General features: G+C 35.0%; 1 protein-coding gene across 1 annotated transcript in view; it reads right to left on the reverse strand.

Annotated features, from left to right (window-relative positions):
- The window catches only part of BMP5 (bone morphogenetic protein 5), a 115,407-nt gene extending 103,578 nt beyond the window's left edge, over positions 1-11,829 (reverse strand). The window contains exon 1 of the mRNA XM_060615788.2: positions 10,612-11,829. Within this exon, the coding sequence (XP_060471771.1) occupies positions 10,612-11,101 (490 nt within the window). The 5' untranslated portion in view covers positions 11,102-11,829. The remainder of the gene's footprint in view (positions 1-10,611) is intronic.
- Between the last annotated feature and the right edge of the window lie 1,894 nt (positions 11,830-13,723).

Raw genomic sequence — 13,723 nt, forward strand, 5'->3', positions numbered from 1 at the left:
TAGAAAAATACTTATGCATATGATTGAGATGCAAATTAATTAACATAATGCATGCCAATCACTCAGTCCAGTTTCTGGCATAGTAATTATCTATTTATTGCTGTTTTTGTTGCTTTAATTACTACTGCTACAACTATACTATAACTTAAAACTATATATATGTGACAATGTCATATACTTTAATTGTATCACATACATACACACCAGAATGATAGTGGTTTGCTTAATTCCAATAAATTCTTCCTCAAAGTGAAAGGTAATGGTAGAATGGTAAATGTTTTGACATGGCAGTAGGGAAGAGAAAAATCTTACATGTTGATTTGAATAGGTCAATATATATAGTTAGAACCTTTATTTTAAGAACTTTACTCATCATAATTAAAAAGTTAACAAAGACCATCTTTCAGCAAGCTATCAAATAACAAAAAAAAATTCATACTTTTCCACTCAATGTATTATATAAAATATCATAAGTCAATGTGATGACTTTATAATATGGATATTATAAACACGTATGCCTTTTGTTTGACTTTTCAGATCAAACTCATAAGTTTCCATCCTGCTTCAAAATATCACACAACGCAATTCAAGAAAAGTAATAAAAAGAAGTGACTGTCGTCTGAAAAAAAATAAACAGCCCAAACAAATAGTTTAGGAATGTCAAAATACTTAAAGCTAAATGGTATTAAATAGAAATAAAATGATAATAATAATGCAAATAGTAATGCGAACAGCTACGAATCAGAAAAACATACATTCAAACATGATTTGAGTTACATACAATACAAAAAGTTCCTGGATTAAGCAATTATTTGAACAGAGTGGCTTTTCTGTTTAGAGTTGAGGAGTTTATTCACCAAGATTTTCATCATAGATCAACTTTTTAAAACATTAAAACTAAAAAAAACAGGTTGACTTATGAAAATAAGCATTAAAACCCTTCAAGATTTTTCTCCCCTTCTTTCAAAGGGCCTTTTAGAGAGTGCCCACGTCTTCCCAACCAAATATTTTCTAATTGTTTATTATTACTTTGGCCTGCAATCAGCTTCCTCTTCCCCATAACAAACAAGGAAATAGAATAGGTAATATCTGGAACTAAAGTAAAACCATAGTTCATTCTAAGGATCTGGCCAAAGGTATCATGAAAAGCACTTTTCGGTAGCACATCACAGAAAATGTTGCCTCCGGGTCCTCAAAGGGAAACCCCACAGTTACCTTTTGGCTCTCTCAGGGACTCACCCTTTTTTTTTTTTTTTTTTTTTTTTCAAGAAAACCTGATGAGGGAAGAATACAGTCTGTCAACAGTCAACTGGGAGAGAGTCATCCCTGGGGCACCTGATGGCTCAGTCAGTTAAGGATCCAACTCCATGAGATCGAGTTCAGGTCTAATGATTCATGAGACCCAGCCCAAGTCAGCCTCCACATTGGCAGTGCAGAGCCTGCTTGGGATTCTCTCTCTCCCTCTCTCTCTACCCCTCCCCTGCTCATGCTTTGTCTCTCTTGGTCTCAAAAATAACTAAACATTAAACAATTTTTTTTTTAAAGAACACCATAGACTCTAGTAGAAGTAGTTGTAGTAGGAGTGGGGACTGTTAATTGAGTACTTTTTTCATGTAGTCTTAAAGGTCTCCAACCTTACTTTATTATGTACAATTCTGTATTAGGATCTCCACTTGACAGATGAGGAAACAGTTTTAGTAAAATGAAATAGTTTGCTCAAGGACATGGAACTGTATGCAAAGATGGGTTTCAAACCGGTCTGACTCCAAAGACCCTACCTACATTTACACTATTCTGAGAGAGATCAAGAACTAAGTAATCCCTCTTCCCTCTGAGCAAAGAAAGCATCTACAAAACACTAACCATAAAGCCTATTTAATGGCTGACCTTCATTCTTCCTGACTAAATAAGTCCTCAATGCCTGCATCAAGATTATTTGTAGAGGAGCTTATACAATTTCCAAGCTGAACCCTCTCTTCCTCTGTTTTTGATAATTACAGACATAAAATCAGGTTAAAATTACCATCCTTAGCAGCTTTGAAGGGGAACATAGGCTATACTGGAAAGGAGTTGTCTACTCTGTGCTGGTCTGTGATTAAAGGGCAGGGGTATGGCTCTGGGCCTCCAGGCTCAGCAGTTGGTTATTTATGAGAGTGAAATAGCAGAAATACCTGCTCCTCCAGTAAATTTTGCCTCCGTGAGTCACAAGAACACTGCCAGAAGAGAGTGAAGGTAGTAACTAAGAACAACAATCATCCCAATTTCCCTCATCCCAACATTATTGCTGCCTGAAACATTAACACGAAGGATATCGGGTGATTCCACTCAGAACTCACAATGCCTTCGCACACAGTCATGGGTCACTTCAGGAAGAACGACCAAGGATTGAGAACAAACAGATGGAAAGACTGAGAAAATATATCGCTCTTCATATTTGCTCGGCAATTGCTCTGCCTATTTGCACGTAGTCTAGTGCTCTCCGCACTAAGCTTTCTGATTGGCAGCTACAGTCCACTGTTCGTTTTGTGATCTAAAAGTGCTACTTCTCCTTGGACTTTTGATTTTTGTTTTTCATTCACTTTGCTCTGAAATCATCTTAATAGATCACATGAAATTACTGACCCATATACAATTTAAAAATTTTTTTCAGCATGCCATGCGCATTTTCCACCTCACCAACTTGTGGAGTTAATAACGTCCATGCTAAATCATGATTATCTCTTGCATTTTATAATAAATTAGTAGGATGAAGGTTAATGCATGTGTGTGTATATAGACACACACAGATATATATCTATATGTCTATATAGATATATAATTATCTTGCGTTGAAATTGATGTGATTCTGTAACTTATAGTAATGAAACACTTAATATTCATTTATCTATTTGTGCCAAATATCTTCAGTGTCTGCCTCGAGGTCCACTCTCCATATCTCTCAACTCTGCTCTCTGCACCAGGAGGCTGACTTTCATGAGCTCCACCAGTAGGCTCCACGGCCCTGTGGCTTTCAGTGAGGATCGGCCAAAGAAAACATGGCCGAGAAGTGTGGTCTGGGTATTTATTCCTGGGTCTCGCTCCCTGCTGAGTCTTTAGGGGTTGGCTACATGGCATCTCTCACAAAGGCTACAGTTCCTGTCAGGATACCGTCCCCTTAAAGTTCTCCTCTGAGTTTTCTGGTAACTGTTTCTGCTCCCTGCCCAGAAGTAGTGAAGGAAGGCTCCCTCGCTGTTCCAGGTGCCGCATTTATCCCGTTTTGCCAGAAATCTCTGCCCACAACTCAATAAATATTACAACATTAGGTAAACTCTCCTAGATGATTCAGTTTGCTCATGCTGGTTTTTTTTTTTTTTTTTTTTTTCTGGGACCCTGATACACCCTGGGGATAAAAAGGGATGAATAGGACATGATTCCTGCTGTCACAACATGTAATCTTCTCTGGCATGTGACCTGTGCAGTTGCACAGACTCCCCACTCGGAAGGACCTCCTACTTGAGCTTATACTCTGCTTCCCCTATGTTGGAATTCTTGATCATTTTGGAACACTGAGGCCCCACACTTTTATTTTGCAGTGGGCTCCACAAGCTGTTTAGCCACTCCTGCAGATGTAGTGCAGACACTGGATACAAATGCAACTCTAGTAACCGTAAGAGCTATTTCCTGAGGTCTCACTATGTTCCAAATGCTATTCTTGACATTATATGCCTATTACCTCATTTAATCCTCTCCACACACAATGAGGAAGGTGGCATTATTATTGGTACTTTTTAGATAAGGAACTAGAGGCACAGAGAGAATTTAAGTAACTTGCCCAAGGTCACAGTGCTACAAAGTATGGAATATGGGATTCTAATCCAGGTATTCTGGCTTCTTCTATGCTATTCTGCTCCTGTGATGGAAACACAGAAAGGAATATAATCAGGTTTAGTCTGTAATTAAACCTTAAAGGCATGTGTCCAGTAATATGCCACGGACTTAAGACTCTAGCAATAACTATGTCTCCTACATAGGAAGGCTAATCACAAAGTTACCATAGGGACAGAAAAACTATGCCTCACAAATAAAATTGAATTTCTCATATCATACAACATAAGAATAGCTGAAGGGGCTTATAAATGTTAATAAATCTTTTGGTTTTGACAGGTCTCTTGGTTCTGAATAAAATCAAAATGAGATCTACACCTGGTTGTCTTGACTTTCTCAAACTATATTCTTTATTCCCTAACACCTCCGGGATAGCCGATAAACAACAAGAACAATAAAAATTGTTATTTACTTCCAGAAAGAAGTTAAATAAACACAATATCTAAGGGATAATTTAATTAGATTCCTTTATTTCTACAATACAGAGTTGTTTCTTCTAATGCAAGCACCAATACTCTACTGCTTATAAAAAATAAATTAAAAAAATAATAAAGGCCACATCCTTATGAAGACAGGGGTCTTCACTGTCATAGAACTTATAAAATAGCACATATCCCAGTTTAGTTTCTATACCAATCCCATTACATAAAATCACACGTCTTGGTTTTTAAGTTTTATGTGATGTTTACATAACTCACTGCCTTCCTCTCTTTGGTTATGGAGCGTTGTTATTTTCCTTTCTCCCCCAAACCTCTAAAGATCCTTCTTGCTAATCAGAAATGTCTCTTCCTTCATTTGAAGCATTGCACACTTTAATAGATTTTGTTTCTACTTTCTTGGGTGATAATTTTATGCCCTCGTTTAGACAAGACTCAACGCAAATCAGGGGTTACTACTTGATTACGTGGATTCTCAGATTCTCGTAAATATCTCTGAGAAAGGCAGGTAAATACCCCGAGTATTATTTTTATCTTCTGTCATCACTTTAAGATCTGCGACTGGATCTTACACATCCCAATCGGACATCAAAATCACAACAGACTCCCTTTTCCCCTCAAATAAATGAGCCAGTTGTCAGGGCTGACTAGTGCATTTTAAAGGATATCTCAGCCAAGGGTATTATTTTAAGAGATGAGCAAATGGGGAAACCCCACAGCCCAGCCAATAAAATATGAAGTGAAGGTGCAAAGAAGCTCTCATAAATACGACTTCGAACAAGGGATTCATTGTTTGGCTCCAATCCTTTCAGTGGCTCCTCTGATCTCAGCCCCTCTCTGTGCGTCAGGGAAGCCCCTTCCTTTAACCTGTGGTTTTTTCAAGCTGAGCCACTGCATTATTTATGACTGTAAATGTGAGTAGCCTGTCTGTACGCTCCTTGTACACACACACACACAGCCCCCCTCCCTTTTCCCCACTTCGGTATTTTAGTGTGGAAAGATGAAAGGGTTTCCCCCTGGAGCCGATGTGGTTGGGGATGTTGAATTAGCTGCTGTGTCAGTATGAGGTAGACTGAGGATTTCCCAACACATCCTCCACCTGCACGACCCAAAGACCAGCCTCTAGTGACTCATTTCATTCATTCTCTTTCTTTTAAGGGCTTGTTAAAAAATTACTGTATTTCTTTCTCTGTTTCATCCTCATTATTCTCTCCTCTTGATCTTTTTGTCCTCCCTCATCCTCTTTCTCAATTAAAAAAAAAAAAAAGGAAATAATCTCTTCACAGATGGGACACGAGTGTTAAAAATAATGTAAGCTAAGGAGTTTTATAAACTAACAGAGAATTACATTTTCTATCAGTGTTATTTTTGTTCATTTTTTTTTTACTTTCCCTTAAATGTCCCCTTTTAAATTTTAATTATGCTATAAAGTAGGGAAGGCAAAAACAATTAAATTCTGTCAATGGGATCCTCCAGGAGAGGTGAGGAGGCAAAGAAGAATAGGGTGGTGAAGAAACAATTACAGGGGATGGCCACAGCCAGAGAAGTCCTGATGCCCTGGGGAGCTTTTCTCCTGATGAGTTGAGGCCGCAGTTGGCACATCATAACCTTTTCCTTCTCAACACCAGAGAAACAGGAGACTGTCCCTAAATGATCAAGCTGTAACTAATTGATTTTCAGCTAATCTAAGCCTCCAGCTATGAAGAAACAAGGACCAAAGGCAGACCTCGGGAAGGGGTGGGGGCGTAGGGAGAGGGGTGCCAAGAAAGCCTGGAGGTAGAGAGACCAGAGAACTAAAGAGCAAACAGGAAAGGCCAAATAATGTGAGGGGAGGGGGTGAAGAGAGAGGGAGGCAATACTGAAAAAATGGAAGAATAAAAGGGGGAGCTGGAGGTGGTGGGTGAGACCTTCCCAAGCCCTTTGGGTTCATGTATCATACCATCTCATTTCCAGCTGTTACTTCTTATTCACCTTTTAAATTGGGCTATTTGTGAAGGACCATTAAGATGAGAAAAAGCTGTTAATTAAACCATATGATTACACCTATCTCTTCGGCCAGGCCCATCATTTGAGAATTAACAAGAATCCCTTGGGTCACATTTATGGATGCCAAAGGTTGTTGAAGAATAGAGCAAGGAGATTTCCACCCTCAGCAACTTCTTTTCTCTTCAAAAGTTAAAGGTGTTCAAGAATTACTGTTTTACCCGTTGTTAGTATCTGTTATTCCAGGTATAACCCATGAATATGTACTATAATGGTTTTAGATCATCTTTCTTCCTTTCCCATCACCCCCCCCCCAAAAAAATCTTGTGTTTATGGGTATGTTTATGTTACACAAGTGTTAATAACCCTGTTGGAGAGACTACATAGATAGGCATCTTTAGGTAGATCTGTGCATAAATTCCTGTCCACTGGGCACTTGAGTCAGCCAAAAGCAACAATAAATATCAATGATGTCTTTCAAACCTGTCAACCGAGAACATAAGCATTTTTTCTTCCAGTAATAGGTCCGTTTAATGATTTGGGGAAGTAAAGGGAGAAGGGTTTAATTTAAGGTTCTAAAAGTATTTTTTTTTTCTGCATCGTATCATAACATGCTAAATATGTTATAAAATTTAAAAAAAATCAAGTATCATATTTATGTGCTTTCATGCTTTTGAATTAATGTATGTTCTTGAAATATACCTAAAGTTTTTGACTCCAATCCAACCAATGAGAAATCATTAAAAAACTCCAAATTCTTCTTTATCGGAGAAATACACGTAGACAGGGAATAATACAGAAGTAAATTTCCCTTGTTTATTGCTTTTTGTAATTTCCTTCAAAACATCTACAATAAGACATCATTTTAATTGTACCCTTGCCAAATTTCCAAATAAAATTGCATTCTAAATTTAAAGATCTTAGAAATACACTATATGTTTATCTTAATGTAAACAGAAGATATAATTAAAAATTATAAGCAAGTTACCTAACCTTCCCTTTTATTGGCATAGGTATCTGATATATAAACTATCCTTAACATTTTTGAAAGAGAGATGGTTAAAAAAGAAAAGTTTTATCGAAAAGATATTTTTGTTCTTAACAAAATAACATGGTGTTGACTAAGTAAAGATCCCTGTGATAGTCACCAGTTTCAGGGACAAAGCAGAAGAGTAAACCTATAAAATCTGGACAGTAGGAAACTGACAAAAGTTGGCCTAAAAATAGTGAATCCAATACAGTGAGAAGTTTCTCTTCACACAGCAATTAATATTTATCTCTTCAAAGTGAGCAAATCACTAAAACAACATAAGGGTCAAAATAATGTGTTTGTGTTCCTATTTACATGTTTACATTGACCTTAAGGCAATTTTTTCACATTTTATTTTTATCTTTTAGGAAGTTGTAATCTAGTTTTCATTTAGGAACAAACAAATTTAATCTTATCTGAAATTTTAAAAAATGGTTCGTTGGTTAAATATGATACAGAGTTTAAATACATTTTAATTGTTCTTGAGCAAAACTAATGTTAGAAAAAATGTCTTCCTGAATGACAAGATAATTGTAGAAAATCCATTATTTGACTTGAAAATGACACACAAGCATTAATAAAGAGAATACTGCTACATCCTTTTAATGTAATTCACCTTATTATGGGGACAGTCAACAGATTCTTTTCACATATTTAAACATCCAAGTGACTTCCTCAATACAAATCCCTTGCCTATTGCTAATTTAGTAATTTGCCTTTAGCCCCCACTATATACATATCTTTTAAGACAAATAAATAAATAAATAAATAAATAAATAAATAAATAAATAAAATCCCCCTGAGTCTTCTAAGAACATGATAAAAGTGGCAGATACTATTTGTTAATGAATGTTACATTAAGAACCACTGAAATTCTTAATGCAGTTAATCATGATATTACACTTTTACCTCTTCTAAGTATGCTTTGAGCTATTTTAGTATGGAAGGAATACAGAAGTTAAAGCGTTTTACTAAGCAGTGATTGGTTATAAGCTTTGGATATGTTAGAAAGCATGGTCTAAGGATAAAATAAAATTATGGTTCGATTTTCCTCAGAGACTACAAAGAAATACTCAGTATCAGAATCAATTTGTCAGTAATTTCACGTGAGACATTTAGTTTGGAATTATTAAATAAAAAAACCAATATGGTTTATGATTGAAGATAAATCACTACTCAGCAGTTGAAGCATGATAAAAATAAATATTTCCTGAAGGTTTTATCTGATATTATTCCTCCAGAGTAAAATGAATAATTGTGTTTCACGATATAGTTAGCAAGCTGCTTTGTTGTTATATCCAAACAATACAACCAAAATTTCATTGATTTAAAAAATGTAAGTATTCTTTAATGATAAAATGGTCCAAGAAGTCACGAATACAACTGTTTATTATTGTTTTGGTTTTCTTATTCTGTGTAAATGTATAAAAAGTAATGGCACATTCATTCCAAAATCATGCTTAATTCTTTTCTAAAATATATTTATTTTGTGAATGATCAAAATATTTGATTGCAATAAAATATATTTTAGAACAGATTCATGACTGAGCTATTGTTTTTTAAAGTACATAACACATTCCTCCCTGTCAGATTTTACGTGACCCGAACTAATTTTTTCAATGATTTTATTTTATGAATATGTAAATCATGCTGATTGAAATTTTTCTATTAAAATATTAAAACTCCTTTAAATTATTGACTAATGCTTTAGAAATTGCAACAAAGTAAAATATACCATGAGCCACAGTGCATTTACCACTTATACTAGGAAAGAGCAATCAAACTAATTTAGAATTAAGCCATATTTAATGGCTTGAAAGTTCCTAACGAAACCTGTTAATTATATGTAGAAGAAAAGGCCTCCAGGACACCTGATTAGGGCAACCAATGATGACTTACTAAAACTTCATAATGAGAGCTTTGTCTCTAGTAACATGAAACATGATTTATTAAGCACCTTATCCTTCATGGTAGAATTGCTAAGAGCAAATGAGCAGAGCATTTTAAGCAACATGTATTATAAAAACATTCATGTATTTAAATTTGTTGCTATCTGACTTTCAAAGACTATTTTCTTTGAGATATATGAGGAAGGTTTTAATTAAGTATAACAAAACATGTCAATTTTATGTCAAAGCAGACTGCAGTTTTCAAAGTTTTGAAAGTTTTTACATGAAAATGGTTCTAATTTTATCAAGTTGATTCAATTTGTTCATGAAATTGTATCTTTAAAAATAAATATATCCTATGATATTTTGAATGTCTGAAGATAGTAAATTTTCATCTTCAGACTCCAGTAAAACATTTTTTTTAATTAAAGCCCGTTTAAAATCACTTTGAATTGTTAACTCTTTAATATTTTTGAGACATAAAATATTGGACACTAATTTACCATTTGATATGGTCAATATTTAAAAACTACCATGAAAGTACCAGCATTGGGAAAAATATAATTTAAAAAAGTATTCTCTAGTAATGTTGCTAATTAAAGAATTTTTCAATCATTTTTCATCTTAAAGGAAAATTTTGCATAGGTAAAGACCACATAGCATGTTTTATATTTCTCTTGCTTCTGGAAATAATCAAATGGGAAGGATATCGTTTCATCATTAAGAAGTTAAGAAATGTTAGTTTGAAGCTTCTTTTCCAAAATATTTTTCATAGCATTTCAGAATCTCTCCCTGAAAATCTTTGATAGTAATCTTTTACAATAGTATTTGATCTTAGTTAATTGCATGTTAATATTTTCACAGTAGTTATCTCCCCCAAATGAGAGTTTTTAGGTGGCATACCTATGTATATTTATTTGTTTGCTAAATTGCTAACAAAAAAATGTTTTAGAGTGTCACTCTTACTTTTCAGTCTGTAAATGCTTGTTTCTTTTTTATTTGTATTAATACCTTTGTGCCCATAGCATAGCTATCCTCATAAATTTTCCTTTTTTGTAGACTACTGCCTGTTTATTCATACATTAAAGCAAGGTTGAAATTTTAACAAGAGCTAAAAAGACCCAAGTCTGCCCAACCATAAGTGTTTAATTTTAGTTTTTCATATTTAAAAAATCATGTATATATAATATATACACGTACATACGTGTGTGTGTGTGTGTGTGTGTATGATTTTGTTGCCTAAAGCAAAATCTTACATTGCTTCAGTGAGAGAAAGGAAACAGAAGCTGGAGGAGAGTTATAGAAAATGACTCTATATAAACATGACCACCTACCAGGCAGCTACTTTACTATTAGTAAAACTTCCACTTTGTAATAGCAGAGTTTAACAAATAAAAGAACAACATACCTAAATTGACAAAGCTCATGACCATGTCAGCATCATTCAGAAAGTTGGTATCATGTAGGCTGGCTAGAGGAGGGCTCTGGGTGGTCAGAGGAGTCGTTCGAGATAACTGTATGCGACGAGGGTACCCATTGGGAGAAGCTGGGTATCCTTTTCTTGCCCCTCTGGCCTCTCCTGCCAAGGATGCCCTCACTGAGTATTCCGATTCTTCAGGATTTTCTTCATTGGCCATAGCATTGTATAGGTCCAGCATAAAGAGAGGTGCAGAGGAAGCTTGTTTTCCAGGTGAAAATGGTCTGGGTCTATGAGGCAAACCCAAGATAGAGAGAATTTCCCTCTGTATTTCCCGTCTTTCGTGGTTCCGTAGTCTTCTATAAATAAAACTGGAGTGGACATGATTGTCTCCCAAACCTCCTTTTGCATAACCCACTAGAACCCAGCAGCTCCAGAGGAAACCCACAATACTCCTAAGTAGAAATACAGTCAGATGCATTTTTGTCCAAAAGCAAAAGTTGATATTTTTAGTCCTTCTTGTCCTCTTAAAAAAAAAATGTAAAAGTTCCTAGGAGGTACGCTTTCCCAGTAGCTGAAAAAACAAATTTACCTATTCTTCATGACAGTGACATTTCTGAACATAACATCCTCACGGATTTTCCTGTCCTATTTTAAATATTTTGGAATATGTCAAGAGTAGTTATCTCTAAGAAAGCTGAAACTTGGATTTCTAATTATCCACAGTTGTTAAGAGTTTTTGCTGCATTGATGTAGCAGAAGACGGCTATTATTATTTGATCAGATGACCTATGCATTCCTATATAAATTTATGATAATCAGGCCTTTGGTATTTGGATTAACGCAAGTTGATCTTCTGATAAACTGTAGTTCCCAAAGTTATCTTCACTTGCTCTTGAGTTCTTCTCAACCCTTGAGCTCTTTCCAAGACAAATCCTGATTTCTGAATCACAGATCTATGCTGATCTGCACCTTGGTGTTGGAATATAGATTTGTCCGGCAGCTTGGTGATAACTTTAACATCTTTTGTGTCGTCTTAGTGTAAAGTAACACTCAAGGTTGTACTATTCAAGTAAATGTGTTTCCCTGAATTTACTTGAAAACCTTCCTGTAAGTCCATTCAATCCCTTTCTCCTTCTAACTGTTAATTCCACCTCCAGCAGGCACAAATATACCAGCCCTCTTCAAGGGAGATCTAAAGAGTAATGTAAGCACAACCCTGCTGGGAAAGAAGAGGCTTCTCATTGTAATTTGAAACTGGTAAAGCAAAAAGAACTTAACCCTTTTGCTACCAGAAAAGCCTTCATTTTCACAATTTTATAGCCACGCATCTAACATAGCACAGTGATATGTGGGGCATTTAAGTTCTGGGGGTGGTGGGGGGGAGCAAGTTTTCAAGCAGCAGGCTAAAATTTTTTGCCACCAATTTTATATAGTACTCTCTTAGATCTCTCTTTTCATAGTACACGTTTAATACACTTCTATATTAAGTCTCAGGTTGTGGCTAAATTAGCATACATCTCAGTTATATATTTGAGGTTATTTCTAGCCTTAATGAGTTATTGAAGTTTATGTCTTAAAAAATAAAAGGAAGAGTTGTAAATTGAGGTTATTTTGTTGTTTCTTAATGACAGCCAGATCTTTTTAGAATAAAATACAGTAGAGAATTAATCACCAGTAAATATATTCTAGCTCCCAAAGCAGTAGTTATAGTAATTCAATAATGGTGGGGAGATAGCCCAGCTCTAATGATTTTAAATACAAAAATTTTAAACAGAAAAATATATTTATATTTCTCTTATTAAGTCAGTTACAGTTGACATACAAAGACCCTAGAATACAGTGTCATGATTCTTTTAAGTCATTTCAGTTGAAATGTAAACACACTTACAAATTAGGTTTTTCCCATAAGTTATACTCAGTACTTTGGTTTGTTTTAACCCATGCAAATAAACACAAGTCAAATATTCTTTATGACTACATGCAGATTGAAATTTGCGTTTTCAAAATTTGATGGGCATAATGGGGAAAGTGCACACCTTTCTAAAATACCATACTTAATCCAAGGAAATGAGCAAAGTATGTGTTTATCCTTAATGTTTAATGCCTTTAAAATTTGGAAGTCTACAATGTTTTTGTGCAGCTATAATTTTCCTTACAAGCTCTCACTTAACCTTAGGGCTCACAGTACTTTCATTGTCTGGGATATTATTCTGATACCAGTGTAGATTTATCGAGCAAATTCTAGAACTATTATGAAATTTTAATGTTTTCTTTTACTCTACCTAGAGGCGCCTGGTTTCTTGTTTAATTTCTTTTTAAATATTTCCTCAGAGTGTCTAAAGCATAGTCATATTTTTCACAAGTCTTCAGTTTATTGGTGAAGGCAAGATACTGAAAGGACTTGCAGAATTTTATTGTATGCCTCATTTTTCTCACACAGACTCACTGCCCTGAACTTGATAATTCTGTTTAATATTTGCCCTACTGAACTTTCTTTATTGACAGTCATGTAGGATGTACACACAGTAGCAGACCCAAGTACTGACATATGAGGAACACCTCTATAAAAGACACATCATATAAACAGGTTACAAGTCAGTGAAAGAATACTGTTTCAATAAAAAATGGATTAAACCACTCAAATTCTTGAAATTGTTTATTTCATATCCAAACCAAAGGAAGAATGTTTTGGTCATTGCTGTGGATTCAAATCAAGCACTTTGAGACCAAAAAACAAAACAAAACAAAAACAAACAAAAAAAAAAACAAAAAATCTTTTTCTCTTCATTTATAAAACTGATCCTAGATAAAGTCTACTATAGTTGTCTACATTTTAAAATAAATTATCAAGTTCTGGATATGCTTCATGTCTCTAGAGTACAGCATAAAGTTATAAGTAAAAATTGGCCACACTAGAGGAAGAACAACTTTTATTATCTTCCACACGTGCTGACTTTTTTTCCTTAAGATACAAGTGAAAAATAAAAATGAGTCTAGGTGTCACTAGTCTCAAAAACTCATTTTCTCAAAGCGTGATTTATAATATCAATCAGTGTCATTGTAATTTAACTGCTTAACCAGGCATGTAGCCTACCTGTAC

This window comes from Panthera onca, chromosome B2 (genome assembly GCF_046562875.1).
Source record: "Panthera onca isolate mPanOnc1 chromosome B2, mPanOnc1 haplotype 2, whole genome shotgun sequence".
Classification (NCBI taxonomy): Eukaryota; Metazoa; Chordata; class Mammalia; order Carnivora; family Felidae; genus Panthera; species Panthera onca.